The 23,420-nt window shown below is 36.6% G+C and overlaps 1 protein-coding gene across 2 annotated transcripts; it reads right to left on the bottom strand.

Annotated features, from left to right (window-relative positions):
* Positions 1 to 5,069: 5,069 nt before the first annotated feature.
* On the bottom strand, positions 5,070 to 22,062 carry MED30 (mediator complex subunit 30). 2 transcript variants are annotated; one of them, XM_054590421.1, is made up of 4 exons: positions 21,727 to 22,062; positions 14,737 to 14,895; positions 12,418 to 12,522; positions 5,070 to 5,385 (listed from the first exon to the last, which is right to left on the bottom strand). In XM_054590421.1, the coding sequence occupies exons 1-4, from the start codon at positions 21,901 to 21,903 to the stop codon at positions 5,290 to 5,292; spliced, it is 537 nt and encodes a 178-aa protein (XP_054446396.1). In that variant the 5' UTR covers positions 21,904 to 22,062; the 3' UTR covers positions 5,070 to 5,289. The 2 variants fall into 2 exon arrangements, with proteins under 2 accessions (XP_054446396.1, XP_054446397.1); XM_054590422.1 differs by lacking the exon at positions 5,070 to 5,385 and adding an exon at positions 10,197 to 10,465.
* Positions 22,063 to 23,420: the final 1,358 nt, after the last annotated feature.

Raw genomic sequence — 23,420 nt, 5'->3', positions numbered from 1 at the left:
AAAACAGACCACTCAACCGACTGAAAACAACTGGGATGATCAAATAAAATATATATTAAAAACCTGTTTGAAGGCATTGAACAGTTACCAAGGCAACCAAAACTTGAGGGGTCAGTGTCTCAGCATCAGCGTAAGACCTGAGCCTGGTGTTCTGTGCTCCAGTTACGCTTGGGCCATTTGCTGATGTGGAAACTTCTGGGAAAAGGCAGAGATGCCTGGGGTGACACGTTCAATCTTACAAATGTTAGAAAAAATTAAAATAGACCTCAGGTCCTCATAAGGTGGGAGGAAACTAGTATACACTCAGGCAGGGGTTTTTTGTTGTTGTTGTTGTTGTTGTTTTTACTAAACCTGTATTATTACTTACTGCACATTTTTATTAATATGAATTAGAGAACCCATAACTAAGGCTCCAAGTATTTAGAAATTAAGTAGCATTTTAAATTAGTCTAGAAGACAAGGGTTGATTATTCTGTCCATGGTATGAGAACAAACAGCTGGGCATTTAGAGTTAAAAAGAAGCTGGATTGCTACATCAGCCCTCACCTCAAATAAATTACAGATGAATTAAAGATCTAAACCTAAAATAAAAGAAGGTCTATACAGTCTAGAATAAACTACAAATGTTCCTTTTTAGTATCTTGGCAGAGCCTAAAAGCGACAAGTCTAAAGATAAAAGAATCTATCTGATTATATAAAAACTGTTGTATGGTAAAAATACCATAGAAGAGTCAAAAATCAAGCTTGGAATCTCTGAGAGGGTCAACCTGTGGTGCAAGGTGAAGCAGAAATACATAAGCTGGAGAAAGACAAGTGCCATGTGACAAGTACGCATATGTGTAATCTAATGAACAAAATAAATAACAAACAAAGTAGAAAGAGACTGACAGCTGTCAGAGGGCAAGGGGTTAGGGACTGGGTGAAAAAGGTGAAGGGATTAAGCCACAACATCCCAAAACTCACAGAGACGACAGTATGGGTGATTAGCAGAGGGGAAAGGGGTGGGGGGAGGCAGAAGGGGGAAGGGGGATAAACGGGAATGGAAGGAGATGTGGTGTGGGGTGGTGAACACACAGTACAATATACAGATGAGGTATTATAGAATTGTACACCTGGTATCTGTATAATTTTATTAACCAATGTCACCCCAATAAATTCAATTAAAAAAAGAAATACATGTATACTCATATGCACAGTGCAATGTTATTCAGCCTTAAAAAAGGAAGGAAACCCTGTCATTTATGACAATATGGATGAATCTGCAGGGCATTATGCTAAGTGAAATCAGCCAGACAACAAAAGACAAATGCTCTAAAATGTCACTTACATGTGGAATCTAAAACAACACCCCCCTCAAACTCATAGAAACAGAATGTATAATGGTGTCTGCTGGGGGCTTGGGGGGGGTGTAGGTGAGGGGAAAACAGAGAGTAAAAGGATATAAATGTTCAGGTATAAGATGAATACATTTTGAGGATCTAATGTATACCATGGTGACTAGGATAATACTGTATTGAATAATCAGAATTTGCCAAGAGAATAGAAATTAAGCATTCTCACCAAAAATAAAGCTTTAAAAAGATATAAAAATAAACCACCCCCTCTCCCCCCAATTCTGATTTAATTGATCTGGAGTGTGGTTTTGGCATAGGGAATTTTAACATTTTCCCAGTTCACTGTAATGTGTAGCCGTTTCAAAACTGCTGACACAGTATTATTTGTAAATATTCAAAAGAATATAATTCTAAATATAGCATAATACATTGTATTTTATAGCAATACTGCTATTTTCGAAGTTTTCATACGAAAATACTGATGATGACGACTATCACTAAACTGCAGTGTAGTATTTTTCTGTTAGTGACAGATCACCTGGAAAACTTGTTAAATATGCAGATTTTTAGATCCCAGCTTAGAGATTCTGATTCAGTACATTTGTAGTAGATCTGAAAATCTGCATTTTTTTAAAGTTCTCCCAGGGATTCTTGGGCATGCTCAAGCTGAAGAGCATTGCCTCGAAGATGTCTGGAGAAGTTAATGCAGGCTTAGGTAGTCTGAACGAGAAGCACCCCCTTGGTGATTCTGTGAACCAGTGTCTGAGAATAAGGCCTCAAAGTACAGAGGAAATATAGGTTTAAATTTTCTTTGTAAATTTTCTAGCAGTTTTTGGAATGCAAATTACATACTGATAACAGTAAGAATTTTTGAAAAAAAGATTCAGTGCATTCTTACATTTATTGATGTAAGTGCATTAGTGCATATTGTCAACCCTATGTAAAAATAGAAATGATATTAACTTAAATATTTTAATTCTAATTCTTTAAGTTACAAAATGTGAAGGTAGTCAAGACTGCTACCAAGTTTAAAAAATACATATACGCACATCTAGAGTATCTTTAATATAAGCTTAAAAAAATCAGTCCTTGATCCATTAATGTTTTAAAGAAACAGAAAAGCTTTTAAGGCATCCAGTTATGTTGGACAAATTTAAGAACACCCAGGATAACACACTCTTTGAGCTTTAGGACAAGCACACATTTTATTTTAAGGTTGAAAGACTCCTCTAGCTTAAACTTCCTTGGGAATTTAAGAAAATGAATTACTCAAACTGGAGCTACATCAAAATGTCAAGTTAACACATTTTGGCTTGTAATGGTGCCAAGGGAACTGATGTCTAAATGATCTGGGCCTTAGGTTTCCAAATCATTTTAAAGATAATGTCATTACCAGGATGCTGGCACTTTCGTTTTATTTTTTTCTCAGCTCTTCCCTATCTGTGCTTTAACAAACCAGGCAGACCAAGGCCTAACAAAATCACATTGCAGTGAATGGAAACAGATGCAAACCCCCAAAAGCAAACAAACAAACAAAATGAAAAACAGCTACAAAGAAAAAAAATCAACACAATTCTACAAATTCAGAAAAATTAAGATTAACAATTTTTTCATCGTAGTCAATAATGCATTTGGTTTTCGGTAAACTTTTGGGTTTTTTTTTTTTTTGAGAATTAAATAACTCATATCTGACATATTATAACCAAGAACATCAGTGGAGTATGGCTGCCATTATTAGTTTTTCTTACAAATTTTACTGGTTGGTGCCCTTTCTTTCTAATATTTGTTCCCTGGTCAGGAGCTCCTCCATGACTCGCACGTCCAATTCCTGGCCAGAGATGAGCTTTGGACCTAGGTCTAGGTCAGTCTAATCGTAGGACACACTTACACAACTGTTTCACAGTCTGGTTAAATGGCTGAAGCTGTGCTAAGGAGGACCCATTTGAGTCCTCAACTTACAGTGGGGACATGGCCCAGCCGCTGGGGCAGGGACAGAAAGGATGGGAAGGTACGCCTGTGGAAGCCACCTCTCCCGCCCTTTGGAGAAAGCCTGTCTGCAGCAGGAGGGAATACAGCAAAGATGGGAAGCAGAAATTAGGGATGGGCACAGAGAACCCTGGGACATCAAACCTAGGCTCCGATTCCTGAAGCCTTACCTGCTGCAGCTTTTGATTCCGTGAGCTCTTCTCTAGCATCCTTTCTTGCTCGAGGAACTAATAAATCCCCTTTCTGGCCTAAGCCATCTTGAACTGGATTAGGAACATTTGTATCTAGAATTCCAACATGGAATATAAAATCAACAAAACCCACCTATCATTTTCAGACAAGAAAATTGAGATTGATTTGCCTAAGGCCACACATCATGACTTAATTGTTTCTCTGCTCTTCTGTTGGCATGTTCTCCCTCAAGAAAGAGCTGAAACTTTGAGTTAGTCGGGGCTGTGTGTGTAGTAACCTCCAACATGCATAACTGGTCCCAAGCAGACTTGTGAGTGACTGGGTAAACCAATGTCAGTTCTGGGGGCTGAGAACACAGCCTCCCAGTATTTGGGGCTACAGCTCTGTAGCTGAGTGTAGCTGTGTTGATGACTGCTCCACAGTAGAGATATTCTCTACTGAACCAAGGCCCAAAAGATGTAATTTCAACTCTGAATCCTCTAAGCAGTTGAGTGTGATAATTAAGACAACAAAACATGAGGTTAAAACATTTTTTTTTTTTTTACAACTGCTTGAGGTATCAATACCCACTCTTTGTAACCAGCAACTAAAAGAGAGAGAATACATCAGCAAAGGCCTGCAGAAATCCTGCATGTCCAGTAAACTGTGATATCCTTGGACACTGCAGACTGCTCGGCTAGACTGGGTTATTGGTCCCAGTTCTTCTTGCTGTCATAGCTTCATACACCTTTACCTTTTGCCTTGTGCCTACAGTGCTCCCCACGGTGGGCAGCTCGCCCCGTCTGACACTGGGCTTGCTCAGAACTTGCTCTGACGAACATGCAGGTAGAGGGTATAACGATGTCCAAATGGTTTGGCTTCTCTTACTGTGATTCTGCCACTTGTTATAGGTAGGAATCTGCTTAACTTAAAAAGAAATTTCACTGCCCTGCCCAGCCAGTTCAGTCAGTTTGAGGATACTTTATAGTCTGAAAGACCAGCTTCTGTAGACAGACCTATAAAGGACTTACTGTTGACCGACAGCCAGTCTACGAGAGCACCTGTCATATAGACCTATCTCATTGAAAACTCTTTAAAATCTGTTTCCAAAATGTACTCAATATTAGGGTGTATCTGAAAAATCAGAGAAGGAATTGCTTCTTGGCCTAAAGCAGGTAGCAAATTAGCACACAGTCGTGATTTCAGTTTGTGCCAACCTCAAATTATTTGTTTCCTTTCAAAGAGACAGACAGATCATTCCAATTAAGACCAAACATTTGAAGAACATGTAATTTTCACCTACTTACAACGATATAAAAGTTAACTATTTTCTCATTTTAATGTGTTTGGGACTCAACTGAATTTTAAAAATTGAGCTGAAATGGTAAATTACATATTTAATTTTAATTAACTTGTACCAGATTGATATTTTCATCTGCAAAAATGTTTAAACCTTTAATTTTCTCCTAAAAGTGTAATGAAATGAACAAAACCACCACTGATCAAATTTAAACATTTATTTACAAAACTTAATTATTTTGCTTTTAAAAAACAAACATTCAATTCATGAAGATTAACCAAAACATAAACCCTATTGAAGTTTATTATAATAATCTTTCACAGAATCAATAGCTTAACAAAAGACTGCCAATGAATACTTTAATCTAAAACCACAATGTAAAAATAGGAACTTTAGTGATTAGAATACAAACACATAAATAATCTTCTTCAAAGGGAAAACATACTTGAGGGAAAAAAATGGTATAACATGTGTAAAGCAGGAAATTTAAATATCAGTTTAGTTTCTCATTGCCAACATGGCATTTATATCCCAGATGAGATTTCGTAATTGATCCATAATTTGCTTCAGCTGTTGATTCTTCTGTTTGAGTTTCTGAAGAAAAGAATTTACCAAAAATGAAACACAGACCATGAAGTTAGAAGATGAAATGTTGCAAGTTAAGACTCTAGACAATCAGGCTAAGCATTTCCTTCAGGCAGAAGGTCTCAATGCTTTTCCGGCCAGATATCCACTAAAGGGCACCCTGAACTCTAACTCAGCCCAGAGGCCTGGCTTCAGTCTCCACTTCCCTTTACTCATCTATTTCCACCTTCAAAGAAAATAAAGCGAATGTTTAATTGTTACAAAACCTAAGTGGACAGCTCTTCCAAGAGGCAGTGTAATACAATGGTTCAGAGCACTACCTGCAGAGCCGGACTCTCTGAGCTTGCACTCGGCTCCTTTGTTGAACGTGTGACGTTGGCCAGATCCTTTAACCTCTCTGTGCCTCAGTTCCCACATCAGAAAGATGGGGATAGTAATGGAACCTACCCCGCAAGAGTTGATAGGAGGATTAAATGATTTCATTCATGTAAAGTGTTAGAACTGTCAGTGTAGAAAATAAAGTGTAATAAAAACACAATGCCTGATGCCATTGGTCTTTTAAATATGTGGCAGAAGTCAGTGTTTGCCCAAACATGAAATAATCTACTTCTGATTCTGAAAACTGAAGACCAAACAGCACAGTCCCCGATGTAACACTAGCCACTGAGGGGTACCAGCTGCCCTGCACACATATAGCACGTGCTTCTGTATCTCCGTGTTCTGGGTATCTACTAGACTACAGTTTATAAGCTTCTTTTTAAGTGTCCTTTCCTCAACTCCTATGTGTCTGTGTAGCAATCGGTCACACAGACACAGCGATGAGAAATATTAAGTTTAGTTTAGTGAATAATGGCTCCAAAACAGTTCCACGCCAGCTGCCCTCACCCCTGAGCCATCACGCCCCTGGCTGGGGGGACTTCAGCTGCCACGCAGGGCTCCCCTCTCATTTCTCATTTTTCAGGAGGGAAATGGAGAAGAGCAACTGAATAACAAAAGAGAGAGAAGGAATGCGAATTGATTTTTCAAAACATCTTACTTGAATTAGTACCTTCTGACATATTTGGAATATGAACACTTTGAAGTTTCAGAGCCTCCAACTGGAAAGGAATTCTGAGCCTGTAACCCAATCTGTACCATAAATACTAGCCCTGGGTTAAGAATGGTAAGGGAGGAAAAAGGAAGGAGAAATAATTCCAGCCCTAAAGAAATTCAGCATCAAGTAGGGGAAGATAATGCCCAGATGACTATACTATAGGCTGGTTAGGTAGACGGCAGAAGGAAACATCAGATGCTGTGGGACCCCAAATGCAGATTCTGCCTAGGATGGGCAGGGGCAGTGGACAAGGAAGCTGTTTTTGTTTGGGATCTAGAAAAATCTGTGGTGAGCCCAAACCCTTTGGGCTTGGTAGTGGGTGATAAGACCCATTAACATTCTTAAATAAGAAGAAAAGCAATTTAATTGCAATGAAAAAGGTTAACTGGGCAAGTGTGTTGTATGGATTCTCTTACAAAACTTCAATGGTAACAAATCTGTGTCCATGGTAAAGGAGACAGGAAAGATTAAGTTTTGGGAACAGTTGAAGACCATTCAAAGGTCAAGTTAGGTATAATAAACCGAGTGATCACATTTTCAACATGAGTAGTTAGAAGTGATAACAATTATATTCTTACATGGTTAAAACCAGACTTTAAAATCAGTATCAGAGCAGCAGTTAAACATGGCCGTCTTAATGGCTGCATTACTGGAATCAACGCATAGCTTACCAACATTGTTACTTTCAAGAACGTTCATTTGGAAACAAATTCTGATATCCTTGTTTTAAAAAAATTAACCACATTAATTCTTACAAAACAGTGTAAGAGAACTAAAAAATGTAGGATATTTTCATGGTAATACTCAACTATAGGCAGCAGTAAAAATAATTTTTTAAAGGTAGGATCTACAGAGCGGGCAAAAATAGGTTTATAGTTCAGATGGAAAATAATACAATAATAAATAAAAATACATGAATAAACTGTGTTTCAAGGACTCACAACTGTAAACCTACTTCTCCCCTACCCTGTACTATAAGACACTTGGATATTTTTCTCAAAGGTGCCACCAAGTTTTTGGTTTTCTTTTCTGTTGATTGATTTTAAGAGAGAAAGGAAGGAAGAGAAAGAGAGAGAGACACTGAATTGTTTTTAACTTATTTATGCATTCACTGGCTGACTCCTGGACGTGCCCTGACTGGGGAGTGACCTGCAGCCTTGGTGCATTGGAAGGACAGATGCCACAAAGTTTTAAATTAAAAAAATTAGCATACATGTAAACTCTCTGGAGCCAAAACACATCATGAAACTATCAACAGCAAAGCTGACAGTTCTGCTTATTAGTGGTTAAACTGTAAATAAATTTTCATGACATGATACAGAATTTAATATATACAGTCTTGCCACCGATTGATTTTAGCAGAGGCTGACAGCTGCTATTATCAAAATCCATCAGCTGTGCCTAATTTGTTACATGAACAGGTGAATGTGTAAGCAGAGTAGATACTTTAAAAAGGTTTATGCTAAATCATGGCATGTAATTTAATATTCACATAAAGGCTGTGACAATTGGTCAAGTGTTTAATTTCTAAATGCATGGACTGAGTTATATGTTAACCCTGTAAAAAACTACCGACATTGTCTTTCAATTTCATTTTACCATCAACAGAATAGTTTTAAGCAAAGTAGTACTCATTCTGATGTTCTGAAAACATACAGTAGTCTCAAATAAGTGTTCATTCCTTACTTGGGTATTAGGGCTTATGGATCCCAGAATATGAAAAGTATTTATGTAAATGAGCCAAAAACTTGATGATTGAAACTGAGTCACTCTGTCTTCTGATGATTTACATCAAATTCTAGTTACACATTCCATGCTCCAAAGTTTCATGGCACTATGATATCGCATAGGTGGTTAGAAACCAGACATATCACAAAGACTCAGTAGTAAACGCACCCCATCAGTGTTGTTCTATAGAATTTCAAGTTCATAACAATACAGCAATACTCTAAAAATGACTGAATGAGGGTCAACTGAGGATACATAAAGCTCCTTATTTTATATAGCTTATTTAAAATAAAAAAATACACTGTAATAAAATTCTAAATATTTTTAATCAAATGCTAAGAATATAATTTTATTACTGGTTTTGCAGGTCCATAAAGCAACTTTACTCACTTAGTATAAGCAAATGCCAATGTATTAAAAAATATGGCCCACTAGTTTTGTTTTTGTAAATAGTAACATGAAATGAGCACGTGAAATGGGTATCGCTTTATGTCCATCAGAGACCTATGTCCTCAGAGAAGTAACCCTAGTGTAAAATTGGTAGAGTGGTAGACAGTACAGAGGGCTGCCTGGTTCACGGTGTAAACTCCTGCACTCAGAGCAGAGGCCTTTAAGTTTGATGCATTCTCATTCATTTATTTTTGCATTTACTTTCCTCGTTTTTGGGGTCAAGGTCACAAAAGCTCCCCTGAGATCAAGGTCCAAAAGTTTAGGGCCTATGTTTTCTTCTATGTATTTTATTGTTCCAGGTCTTATATTCAAGTTTTTACTCCATTTTGAGTTAATTTTTGTATACAGTGTAATATAGTCTAGTATCATTCTTTTGCATGTGGCTGTCCAATATTTGTTCCCAACACCATATATTGAAGAGACTTTCCTTTCTCCATTATACATTCCTGGCTCCTTTGTCAAAAATTAGTTGTCCAAATAAATGTGGGTTTATTGCTGGGCTCTCATTTCTATTCCATTGGTCTGTGCGTTATTTTCCTGCCAAAACCATACTGTTTTGATTAGCTTTGTGGTATAGTTTGAAGTCAGGAAGTGTGATTAACTCTTGGCTTTGTTCGTTTTTTCTTAGCATTGCTTTGGCAATTGGGGTCCTTTGTGGTTCTATACAAAATTTGAGGATTTTTTGGTTCTATTTCTGTGAAAAGTGCCTTTGGGGTATTGATAGGGATTGTTTTAATATATTGCTTTAGGTAATATGGATATTTTAACAATTCTTCCAACCCATGAACACAGAATATCTTCATTTATTTACTTTATAAATTTATTGTTGAAACTATCACAGATGTCTGTTTCCCCACCTCCACCCACCCATCCCCTCACACCTTTCCCTCTGGCCATTCCCACGCTGTTGTGGAATATCTTTCCATTTTTTGTCTTCTTTAATTTCTTTCAACGATGTTTTATAGTTTTCAGTGTATATAGTTTCTTCCCTCAAGTTTATTCCTAGGTATTTTATTCTTTTTAGTTGCTGTTATAAATAAGATTGCTTTCTTCATTTCTGATATTTCATTATTAGTATACAGAAACTCAACAGATTTTTGTATATTGATTTTATATCCTGCAACTTTACTGTATTTATTGTATTCAGTAGTTTTTTGGTAGTATGGTACTTTTGATTACACACTCAAAGAATGACCATATTCTGATTATATGGAAGGTCTTTTAAAAAATAATCAAGAATAAGTTAATTCTAAGCTATCGAACTGGATAAAAAGAGGAACTTAAATGAAAAGTGAAATGGAACATATATTTAGAAATATATCTTTCTGAATTTACACAAGCTTATTTTTCATATCATAAAATCTCCTCTGGTAGAGAACTGTATGTCACGCGTGGCACTCTGAAACTCTAGTTAACATTACAATGGTATTTTACTTACATATATTTCAATGTATTTTATAAAAATATCCTTATTGCAGAGAAGGGAAATAAAGAGAACACATCTATTGTGAATCAATACATGGATTATCAACAAACATAACACTCCCTACTAAGTGCATGCCCCACCTCTGGACTATCAAATACAAGTTTCTTCTTCGTGGTCTAAATTAAGTTCCGTGTCCCCTCCTCAGTTTTTTATGATTATTTCTTACCACCAAATTTGCTGGAAATAGTCTTCTTAATTTGCATTTCTCCTTGTTAAAAAAATTATAAAGTTTTATTTTATAAAATCTATCCATCTTTTTCCTTTGTCCTTAGTTTTGATATGTTTTTCTTTCAGCTTTCCAATATTTTGTTTTGCAGGTCTTATTTTCCACTCTGAAATTGATTTTGACATATAGTGCAATATAAAAGCTAGGTTAATTGCCCCCCAAAGTTTCTATTCTTAAAGACTAATTTTCCACTAAATCCCTCTTCTGTTATATTAAATTCTCATATACAATAGAAAAACTACTTTTCTGGCACTATCTCACTAATCTGTCTATTCTTGTACCAGTATTTCACACTTACTGTTTTTATACTATGCTTCATATTACACTTTAATTTTTAATGCAAAGTGTTGATTTATTACTCTTATCAGTTTGTTTTTTTTTTTGATATTTAGTACATTCTGAAGAAAAAAGTCCCATCTAGATTGTATTTCGATTTGTTTTTTGATTGGTATTGCACTAAAGTCTTTTTTTGTGTACTTTTAAAAGAATGCCTATTTGGATTTGGGTTGTTACTACATTAAATACAGAGGAACCTCAGTTCTCGAACTTAGGTCGTTCCAGAAAACTCTTCGAGAAGCAATCTGTTTGAAAGCCAAATATCCTTTGTCACCTGAGGGAGGCATGACTGAGCATACAGGTATCAGCATTAAAGGGTTGTTGGATGAGAATTAAGAATCAAAATTTTGTTCAACAACCGAGGAATTTTTTCTGGGAAAAACTGGTTAAGAACTGAAATATTCAAGAACTAAGGTCTGACTATAATCAAGATGGGCATTTTAAAAATATTTATTGGCCACGTAAGAACTTTATATTTTCTTCTAAATATTCAAAACTTCTTTTATGTATCTTAATATGTTTAGTCATATATATCGAGATAAATCCTAACTACTTAATATTTGTTGTTATAGTTTTGAATAGGATCTTATAGCCCAATTGGTTTAATCATTTTAAAAGAATATCATCTTTTATTAAGCCTTTTTAATAAATTTATTGATTGTAGTTGCTTATCAACTGAGTTTCTTTGTACTTAACAAGCTTGAGATATAATATATAAGCTTAACAAACTTAGTTTTCACATATTATAACTCCCGTTTCTTAAAGTTTGTTTCTTTTTTGTACTCTCTATAATTTCTAAAATATTAAATATAGTCATGTAAAGCATCTTATTTTATGCCTGAAAAAGTACAAAAAATGCTGGATATTTATCAAAAAGAAAAAGGCTAAAAATTAAAAGACACCATCTTGTTAATAGTTTTAAGTTTTCTTTAAATCAGCAACATTTGAATTTTATCAAATGCCTTTTAGATTTGAGAGAAAAAATATTTTCCATTTAACCTATTGACATTACAAATTATATATACCCTCATATGACTCGAAAAATCCTCTCTCTGGTGGATTAATATCTGTTGAATTTCATTAATTGGAATTAAAATTTCAGGAGCGGTATGGAGGGGGATATGTATATGAATGTGTGAAACTGGTAGTTTTATTTATTGTGCTACTGGTTAGGTTTTGGTATGCTTGGGCCATGTTCCTATCACAGAAAGAACAACTTTCCTTATTTCTCTATATTTCATGAGAACTATCTGAATACCTTCTGAACTTCTGAAAGTATCAGCAATAAATGCATTCAAGTTCAGAACTATTTTTCTGGCAGGGGATAGATAATTCTTTGATAACACTCTCAATTTCTTATTCAGATGTTGAGACACACGCATTTCCTATTTCTAAGTTTTTATCATTTGCTGCTCCATATGTGCCATAAACTAGAAAGCTAGAATTCTGCCTAGAAGAGAGAAAAGGAGATGGGTTGTGACTGAGTACCCCTGAAGCTTTTCTAAGAGCTTCATTGCATGAGTTTTGCAATCTCTCTTCTGACTACTTAGGTGACATTTCCTGCTTACCTTTTAGTTCTTGGTTGTAGTCTTGAGTTAAATTTGCTACACAAACCATTTCATATAATTCTACAATTCAAATTACGTTTTTCAGTTACATTAGACTCCCTTATAAATTTCATCAATAATTCTGAAATATAAAATGTAGAGACTAATCACTCACTTTATTTACTTCAGCAATTTCTCGCCTCTCTTCACTGGCAAAACGAGGCGGGCCAGCCCGGTCGTCATTCTTTGAGCCATCTTCTTCCACATATGGAATAAGTTGCTGAAGGGACAAACAAAAGTTGAAAGTCAAAAATACAGCTCTGACTGGGATGGCTCAGTAGATTGAGTGTCAGCCTGTGAACCAAAGGGTCACCAGTTCGATTCCCTCTCAGGGCATGTGCCTGGGTTTTGGGCCAGGTCCCCAGTGGGGGGCATGTGAGAGGCTACCACACACTGATGTTTCCTTCTCTTTCTCCCTCCCTTCTCTTCTAAAAATAAATAAATAAAATCTTAAAAAAAGAACACAATAGAAAATTTCCAATTACACTGGTACACATAATGAACCAGGTTAAGGGAAATGTTTATACTTTTAAAAGTATAAAAATAAAATTCAATTTATGTGATTGTCTAAAATAACAGCGTTAGAAGTTTATCATTTCAGTGCATTCTGTATTAGTTTTTGAGGTTTCTTTTGCAAAATACCCGTTCTAACACTAATTGTCACATATTGTTAGGTAATAGCCTACTGATTCAATCAGCAAATATTTAGCTGCCAGATCCTGGGTGAGGCACTGCAAAAATAATGACAAGTTGTGATTTCCTGCTCCTTAGAAATTCATAGTCCATTGAGATAAAATAGGCTTTCATTCATCCATACTTGAAAGAAAGGAGCTTCCTGGATATGCATTATATAAATGTCATTTACTCCCTATTTGGAACTAAAGTATGCAGATTCTTAGATGTCTTAACTTCTGTTGGTTGGGAGAAAGCTTTTTTTGTTGTTTTTTGTAGGAGGAAAATCTATATAGCAATGAAACTTCTGGCAGAATAATTAAATATTATGGTTTGTGATGAAGTTTATTTGACGAAGCTCCTCACAGGCAGGTGTGACAGACATCAGGAATTATCTAGTCTCAGCCATCTTACACGGATGCAGGAACAGACTCCAGGTAAATAACTGGCACAGCCAGGGGTCATCAGATTAAACTTCTTCAAATTCCTGGGACAATAAAAACTTACACACACCCATAACCACTCTTTCTTCCTTTCCTCTCTCCTAATACAGACTTGTCCTTCCTCCTGAAGATGATTAGTCTCCATTCCTGCGCTCTGACTGCTCTGCCCTCCAGTGTTTATTTCTTGTCCCCTCCCAACCTTTCCCTACTGTTTCTTCCTTTATCATCAAAACATGTTCTGATCTCTCCCACACGGAGGAAACCCCGCCACCCCCTGCCCCCGCCAAAAAACCCTTGACTCTGTTTCTCCTTCCATCTACAGCTTTCCTCTCTTGCTATTTATCTAAGCTTCTTGAAAGATGGATATCCACTTGCTGGCTCCAGCTCCTCATTTCCTGTTCAATCTTAACCCACTGTAATCTGACTTCCTGTTGCTACAGTGGCACTGAAGCTTTGCTCAAATATACTGACTATTCTCCCCCAGCAAAATCTACTGGACAGTTTTTATTCCTCATTTTCCTTGACTTCTCTGCAGCCTTGGACAATCTGCCAACCACATTTCTGATCTTTCTTTCTCCAACATCTTTGATCATTTCTTTTCAAGATGTTTTGAGTTTACTCTTTCTTTGTTCATCCCTACATGCTGATCATTCAAAAAGGAAACACTGATCACATGAAATTGTTCTTTACATGTAGTGAAAGAACATCCAAATCTTCCCAGCTACCTTTAGTGGAGGAAATATAACTTGTGAACAGGAAAGGGCCACCATCTACAACAATATCATATACTTAATTAATTAAACTATATCTACAACCCAAGGTTAAATTTGCAGAATACATTTTAAAACTCGAGTAATTCACTAAGCTAATCTAAATTATTCATGATGAAAACATAACCTTTATCCAAAAAGAACTCAAACAAAAACTATTTAAAAAGCATTTGACAATACTACTGAAACTCCTAATTAAAAAAAAAAAAAAAAATCATGCGCTGATTTAATTAAAAGGAGACACTTTAAATCAAAAGGAGACACTAACAATGATAAAAATTGCCACAGACAACCCTCTGATTCTCAAAACAAAAATTCACTAATAAGCCTGTATGTTAGTGTACAAAAAATTATTAACATGAAAATATAGTATTAATTCTATATATATATATATATTCTACACATAATATTTCTATCATATTTTCATCTGATAGAATTCAAAATCTGGAAATATTGCAAAAACAGGAGAAAGAGAGAAGAGAAAAAATTACAAATGCCCGAGACTATCTTGTATCTTATATTCATCCTCCCCCTACCACTAAAACTTGCCTCTACAGGAATGGGATCCATCCCTCCGCAGTTTTCATTGCATTTGTCATAGACCAATCTCAGCTTCCGGAAGAGAATAGAAAGTTGGCGAAGATGATCCTGGAGCTTTGCTAACCGATCTTGGTATGTTCCAGTATGGTACGTGACACCATTTGGGAGCTTATCAGGCAAAACAAAACAATAAAAACATAAAGTAATGAAAATCAAGGTTTTCTATATGTAAAGCTGACAAACAATTTTTAAGGATTGCATGACATAAAGGCAAATAACTCCTCACAGGTAAGCAAGTGCAACTCTAAGAACGTACAAGTAATTCGTGCTCATTTCTTAGCTCCTTAAGCATCCTATTTCAGTGCTGCAAACAGACCTAGAGAAAACTTGGTGAGAAGTCCCTCTAACCAGGTGAAATACTTTTCCCTTCTAATTTGTAAGTATATTATAACTTTTAAAAAGGTATTTTAATATTACTATTACATAAAGGCAGCAAGCAGCTGAACTTAACTAGGAAGCTAAAACCAAAATACAATTTTTAAAAAGGAGGAAAAAGAAAAAATGAAGACAGGACTTTTCGGCCGAAAAAAAGTAGTAACAGGCTGCTCCTGTTGCAAAATAATGCCAAGATACCTTAACTCTCATAAAATCATTAAGACTCTCATGGCACACATGGAAATATAAAGAGCTGTCATCAAAAGTTTTACTTTAGAAAGAATATGGCAGGAGATATTGGTGTAAATCAATCTAAGCTTAAAGATCATTAATAAATTATTACAAGTAACTGCTATGATCATAACTGCCATGGATGCTTTTGCATTTTTAATTCAGGAATTTTATCAAAAGCCAAATGTATGTACTGAAATGATAAAAATCACAAATAGAAATTGATCCTTATTTATTTAGAAATTATAACTAAATAGGTGCCATTTGTGCCTTGCTGAAAACCATGAACAAAATTCATTTCTCTGTACATCTTTATATTTTATTCCCACAATCTCATCTGTGAAATCATTCTAACGTAAGAATTAACAACATTTACACTCCATTTTCTAGTATTCAAGGTTCTTTCATTATAAGCATTTATCCTTATACTTACCTTGGGGATTAAAGTGACAAAATTGTTCAATACTTAGTTCATTCTTTTTCTTTTTTAAACAGATAAAGTAAAAAATTTTTTAAAGAGGTGCATGGTACAATATTTGGAGAAAAAAGAAAACAGGACACATTACCATTACAAGTAGGTAAACTCATAAACATGAAAAAAACAAAAAAGACTGGAAAGGCTTACACGTTGATGAAAGATATTCTAGGGAAATAGACCTGAATAATTTATTTTCTCGCTTTGAAATTTTCTATAATGTAATGCTTTATAAGGTAAGAAGATGGATCTTCTGAAATTATTTGAAATGAGATAGTTAGGATTTTCAGAAATTCTTAAGCTTAAAACATTCTGAGGACAATGCCTCAAAGAAATGTGATAAAAAATATCAAAGGCTGACTTAGTAAAAATAGATTAAAGGAGGAAGGCATTAAAATTTCGCCATCCGGTACAATGTAGAATTTCTCCTTGTAAGTTTTCCAATTTATGAACTTTCACAAACACTGACAATCAAAAAAACATTTCAAAGGAGCCTCGCTTTCCTGTTTGTGTGATAATAAGGAGTATAATTTTATCTTACATACAGAAGCACTATGTACCTTTATTATGGCATTTACTAGGTTTATTACTTTGCCCATATTTTCTACTTAGTGAAGGCTAGAACTTACTCACATTTGTAGCTCTGTATTTAGTAGCGTACTCCCAAACAGAGGTTTTAAAGTACAGTCTGAATTATTTTACTTTAATGTGTTATTTTCCCAATAAATCTATACTTAAAATTCACTTAGAAGCGTGTGTCATTTACAAGAATTCCTAATAATTTCTTTCACAAAGGAAAACAAAATCATTTGGGAATGCAAAAAATCACCCTCTTTAAATTCACCTACTTAGTAAGTCTGGGTATTAGTTTTCATATACAACATCAGCTTCTCAAAGAAGGGAATAACTAATTCATTCAAAAAATTATTATGCACACTTCATGTGTCAGGTACTGTTCTGGAAGCTGAGGTAGAGCAGTGAACATGAGAGACAAGGTTCCCGTGCTACAGGTCTAAGGTATCATGGTGCCTGAGATCCCTTGCTAGTCACGGTAGTTTACATACTTAGCTGAAAAGTTCATCAGTCATCATTTCCCTCATGAACGTTGTAGACCCATAAATAATATGCTTATACCCCAGATACCAAAAAGGCATTCAACTAAATTCAATATCCATTCTTAAAACAAATATAAAACTCTTAATAAACATTCCCAGTGTGATAAAATACATTTATCCCAGCTAATACGAAGTCAGCACCAAGATTAATGTGCAGATATTAAAAGGGTCCCCAGTGAAGCCTGGAACACAACAGGGTGTCTATTGAGGCCACTGCCACTACGAGTGACTATTACTCTGCAGGGCCTGGCCAGTGCAATTATAGAGGGAAAAAAGGTGAAACCTGAATAAGGAAGTGGTATAATCATCACTACAAATAAAATGATAAAGTGCTACTATTAAGAAAAGAATTCAAGAAGGAGGCGGGTTAATGTTTAGAAAACAATAGCTTTGCTTTCATATATAAAAACAAACCAAAGAAAATGAGAAAGGAAAAAGGCCCCATTTACAACAGCAACAATAAAGATAAAATATCTAGTAATAAACTTTAAAAATACCAAGATAATAATGAAAACTTAAAATACTTCATGGGGACACAAAAAAGGATATTCCATGTTCTTGGTTATTAAGACTCAACATAATACTGATGTCAGATCTCTCCCAGTTATATGAACCAATTAAAAATGCGAACCAGCTGTTCCCACAACTCAATGTGCTGATTCTAAAGTACATGTGGAAAAATAGGCAAGAATTGCCAGGGAAATTCTGAAAAATAGCTAACACATTATAGAGCCTCAATAAATAGAAGTTTGGCATTAATACATTAGAAGCAGGCAGCTAAGTGAACAGAACATTAAGGAATAGACTTATTTGCATAAAGTAGCATCTGAAATCAATGGGGGAGGAAACCATTACTCAGTCAACCTTTTGGACAGAGGTAAAGCCAGGGCTATCCCTCACACTTTATTCAAGGCTAAATTCCATATGGAGCAAAGTTTTAAATATAAAAATTGAAGTAAAAGTTATATAAGAAGAGATGTTCAAATTCATTCAAAATATGAAAACTCTAAAGTAGATGTTTTTACCATCAAACGATCAAAGATCCAAAAATACAGCTCGCTGTGTTAGAGCCCAGTTGTTGGTCTTGTTCAGGACATGGCAGGATAAACTGATACAACCCCCGTGGAGGGCAATTTTTCAAAGTATATATAATTATAGGAGAATACAGCCACATCCAAAAATTTATCCTATAGGTACGTTGTGCATGTATGTAGGAGGTTATTCACTGCAGCATAATAGAGATTTAAAAGCAACCTGAATGCCCTTCACTGGAGAACTGGTTAAATATGTTACAGTATTTCCATGCAGTGAATTACTAGGCACTTTAAAAGGAAAAGGAATTATTTTTTTTGTATAAATATGAATAAACTCCAAAATATACCAAATGAAAAAAGCAAAGTACAAAAAGTTGTGTGTAAATATACTGTTATCTGTGAAAAAGGGAGGACAAAGAAAGAATATACATATATATTTGCTTAAATATGCACAGAGTATCTGGAAGGATACACAAGAATAGTAAAAATTGTTAACAATCACTGCCTGTGGAGAAAGGGGTAGATAGCTAGCAAAGAGGGATGGGAGACAGAATGTTCACTCTAATGTCCTTTTTTTATTTCTGAATTTTGAATATACTTTATATTCAAAGAAATTATTTTAAAGATGTAAAGGATAATGAATAGAACCAAAGCAGGACTCTTTACACAGAGATTCTCAACTGAGATCTAGGGATCCTTGGGGAGACATCTGTTAATCCCTCTGAAATTTTATTCAAAATGTGTATATGTGCCTTTTTCTCAGAAGAGAGTCCACAGTTTTCATCACATTCTCAAGGAGCTAAAGGACACCGAATAAAGAACCACTTACCTAAACAAACAGTCTGTATTTACGGCACTTCGTGGTCCTTCTGGATTAGCAATAGAGAACATAACTTTTTAAAATTTGAATGCTCTTAATATTGAATCACTAAGTAAGTTATATGTAGTCCTGTTTGTAACACTATTTCTTCTAGCCTTCTGGAAATGTGGAGCACACAGTTGTTTCTTTTACAGCCAATTACAACACGCTCCAAAGGATCTTCGATGAGTTAAACCTCAGAACTCACAGTTAAAAGAGCCACAAAGAAATAACTATCATTCTCTTAAAAACTGGTTTTCAATACACGTTTACAAATAATCTAGTTACGGATACATTTTTGGAAATGTTTAGTTTTTTCTGTGTTGGCCATGGATGTGTATTATATCTCTTTTAATGTTAAAATTTGTTTGACAGCCAGTTAGTACTAAGCACTTACTATAAAGAGGTTAATAAGAAGAGCTATTAGTCATTGGGATGCTGGGTAAATTCTTCTCTCTTTAAGCCTCGGTTTCCTTAACTGTAAAACAGAGATAAAAATACTCCTGAGAACTGCTCTTACACCAGTGTCCCTGAGCAAGGAAAGTACTTGATAAATATGAGCTACTGGTTCTCCAGTCCTAATTCAGTACTTTGCATACAACATGTTAAAGACAAAGAAATACATTTTCTGTTCGTGGTTGGGAATCCTTTTATATGGAGGGTTCACTTAAAAGTTAGTTATATGGGGTGCATATGAATATAAAATAGATTTGGATTGTGCCTGAAGAATTTTTAGCCCAGAGCTTGGTGTATGATGGGAATTACTGTTCTCAATATGCACTTTTCTATAGTATATAATATTACGGTATAAAAAGGTGACCATAAAAAACAAAATCCTGTATATACTTAAAAAAATTATATGTGGATTGTTGACTATGCTGTGGTTGGCAGCCCATAACCCCTGTGTTGTTCAGGGTCAACTGTACTTGAGAGAGCTCATTTAACACATATTTTAATCACCTTAGATATTAGTATATTAATTTTTAAATTGCCAAAGACTTCATATCTTATCTTAGATTCCCTCTGTATTGTTTCACATTGGCTTACTGACATGGTCTTAAAAGATTTCTACACAACTGAATTACTTTTAAAATTAAAAGAAAAAAATATCAAGAACTTAAAGGAAAAAAGGAATAAACCACTCTTCAGTTCATCTATAGAAATAAGAACTGTAAGAGTCTGAAGACCTGGTTTCGAATTTACCTTACGAGTGACCAATTTGGGGCAAGTCACTTTACCTTTCTGGATCACAGAATCCTCATCCATAGAACCAGAATCATATCCACATGGGTTAGCAAGTATGGTGATTACCAGAGGGAAGGGGGGAGGTAGTAGAGGGTATGGGGGGATAATGGTGATGGAGGGAGACTTGCCCTGGGGTGGTGAACACACAATATACTATGCAGATGATGTGTTATAGAAGGGTACACTTGAAACCTGTACAGTTTTATTACCCCGTGTCGCTACAATAAATTCAATAAAAAATGGGTTAGCAAGATGGTGTTGGAACAACTGGATATCCACATACAAAAAAGTGCACTTAGATCTGTACCTATCATTAAATGAAAAAGTTAACTCAATGTGGATTATAGAGCTACATGTAAAACCTAAAGCTATAAAACTTCCAGAAGAAAACACAGAAGGAAATCTTTGTCACCCTCAGTTGGACAAAAATTTCTTAGGTGGAACACCCAAAGCAAAATGTGTAAAAGAACAAATAAGTAGGATTCCATCAAAATTTAAAATGTCTGTTCTTCAAAAAGCACCATGAAGAGAATGAAAAGACAAGCCACAGACGGCGAGAAAGTATTTGCAAAGCAAAAAGACATATAACAACAAGTGCTGGCGAAGATAAGGAGTAACTAGAACCCTCAAACACTGCTGAGGGGAATTAAAATGGCGCACAACTTTGGAAAAGCTTCATAAAATGTTATACCATGTATCCTATGTTCCAGCAATTCCGTGGCTAGGCATCAGCTGACTCAAGGGAAATGAAACGCATGTTTATGGGAACATTTGTCGATGAACATTCATAGAAGATTTTTTACAATGACTCTAAAGTGGAAACCACCAAAATGACCATCAACAGGTGAACATAAACCAAATTGTAATATATCCACACAATGAAAAGAAATACTACCCAGCAATCCAAAGGAATGAACTACTTATACACGAGTGAGAAGAACCAGACAAAAATGACTACATAGTGAATGATTCCATCTATATGAAACTCTAGAAAATGTATGGTACCAGAAAGTAAATCGCAGATTGCCTGCGGACAGGCGGCCAGAAATAAGGATTTCAAAGGGACATGAAAACACTTTTTTTGGGTGATGAATGATGCTTTCACAGGTGTATATACATATGTCAAAACTTTTTACAAGTGCACTTTATGTCCAGTATACCAAAAGAGAGCTGTTTAACAAAAATGGTTAGCAGAATTAGCAGAATCTGAATTCTTCCGCTCTTTACATCCCCAGAAAGTATTTTGGTGGAAAAAGACGAAAGTCAAAGTAATCAAAACAGGGTGGCAGGGTGAGGCCCATCTTTCCTCTTGAAAGGTGCAAGAGTTTGCCTAGTAACTAGAGACCCTGTTCGAATCTAGAACGTGTGGCTCCTTCCACTGTCCAGAAATCCGTTCTGGAAAACATCGCCTTTACGGGGCAGACTCGCGGGGACAGAGAGGTCATTGAGGAACACTTCTGAACGTAAATGGAGCGACCCAAATCCTTGAAGATTGCCCAGGGCAGCTCCGCTGACGCCCAAAGGCCACGGAACTTCCCCAACGGCACCTCTCTGCATCCGTTTTCTCCACGCACGCCCAGGAGCGGAGCCCACCCTCCTTCCCACCTGCATGTTCCTCAGGAGCTGGAAGATCTCCATGGTGCGGTACACGATGTCCTGGACCGTCTCCTGCCCGATCCGGCATAGCGAGGCCGTGTTGACCTCCCGGGCGGCCTGCTGGGCCTGGGGCCCGGCGAAGGGCCCGGGCGCCATCCCGGACGCAGCCAACGGAGGGGTGGACATGGCACCGCTGCGGCCACGAGCCAGCGGGGCCAGAGAACAAACGTCAGGGGGATCCTCTTGGCATAGAGATGTTGCCGGCCCCGGCGTGGACAGGAGCTGCAAAACTCCGCCGGCCTGATTTCAAAACAGCGGCTGTGACTTCCGCCCACCGTGACGTAACGCGTCATCAAACGTCATGGGCACCTCCTACGCGGCGTATCCTGGGAACAGTATCGGCACAAAGCCGGTCAAGATTGGGTTGGATGCCCGGGCGGGGTGAGACGGACAGGTCGAGTAGCCAATCACAGCTGCACTTCAGCCAGAGGGGTGATGCCTGTGGTGGGAGGCGGGTGAGCTTTCCCAGAGCTGGTTTCCCCGATTCCCGTTAAATTCTTTTTAGAACTCTTTTGTGTTAGTTTCCTTGCCGAGCATTTTCTCTTAACAAGCTTTTGACATTTGTAATATTATTGTCCTTTTACAAATAGGAGGCAGGCCCAGAGAGACTAGTCTGACTTGCTTAAAGACAGCTTGCAACTAGTGGCCCGCGATTTGAATTTAGAAAACGAAATTCCAGATCTTTCAGGTTTTCTGTGACTTGGTACGGACGCTTGAATTGCTGTTGGTCCCCACACAAGCGTCGGTTTATTCGAGAAGCTTTCCCCATCACCTGAAATATAATGTTAACACTCACTCCCCTTCCTGACTTTGGCACTTATTACTATGTTCTGTATAATTTTTGGTTTGTTACTTTCTGACTTCGCCTCACCTTATGCACACACATTCTGGTCTGCAAACTCCGTAAATACAGATAAATATGTATTTTATTCACTTACTGTATTCTCCACGCTTAGCGATTGGCACACAGAAAATGCTTAATAAATACATGTTAAGTAACATAAATGTAAGAAAAATTAAAGCCATCCTCCCACTACCTCTTACTGTCCATTTTCAAAGGGGGCAAAAAAGGCAAGAATGGAAAAGAGTGATAGGCACAAAATTATTGCATGTAAAAAAGTATCTCAACACTCCATTCGTAAAGACTTTATAGGGCATGGTTACTAAAAATTACATAGAAACCATTATAGAAATTTTAAAGAGTGATTTTACAGCTCCTTAGTGAGCAGTTGCCATATGACAAATACTTCCTGAGCACCTACCATGTGCCAGCTGCTAGAAGTGGACATAGAGTAGTGAACAAGTCAGGCAAAAGCCCTGCTCTCATGGGACAGTCAGAACACAAATTAGCGTGAGGAGTGTCCTGAAGGAAAAGTTCAAGGTCCTAATACTAGTGTACTAACAGCTTGGGAGATCAGGAACAATGTGAAGGGAATAAGTTGGATTCTGATGGTGAATGGAAGAAGATGCGGAACATTGGGTGTTTCTATGAAGAGGGTCACACCTGAAGTGGGGAGGCCTGCACATGCTTTCCGAATTCTGAAGTTTAGTGTGAGGAGAAGTGTGGGGAAATAATGCTGAAGACAAAGGCAAACCTTGGAGGACCTTCTAAGACAGGTCAAGCAGTTCGGGCTTTATTCTGA

This window comes from Pteronotus mesoamericanus, unplaced genomic scaffold, assembly GCF_021234165.1.
Source record: "Pteronotus mesoamericanus isolate MK-2021 breed Mesoamerican mustached bat unplaced genomic scaffold, CSHL_Meso_final scaffold_174, whole genome shotgun sequence".
Lineage (NCBI taxonomy): Eukaryota > Metazoa > Chordata > Mammalia > Chiroptera > Mormoopidae > Pteronotus > Pteronotus mesoamericanus.
The sequence above is the reverse complement of the archived record's forward strand: the minus strand, read 5'-3'. Positions and strand labels throughout refer to the sequence as shown.

Coding starts and splice junctions, on each gene's coding strand:
- MED30 (XM_054590421.1), bottom strand. CDS start 21,903: ATGTCCACCCCTCCGTTGGCTGCGTCCGGGATGGCGCCCGGGCCCTTC. Junction 14,896..21,726: donor AGCTCCTGAGGAACATGCAG/GTGGGAAGGAGG, acceptor TTGCCTGATAAG/CTCCCAAATGGTGTCACGTA. Junction 12,523..14,736: donor TGGATCCCATTCCTGTAGAG/GCAAGTTTTAGT, acceptor TTGTCCCTTCAG/CAACTTATTCCATATGTGGA.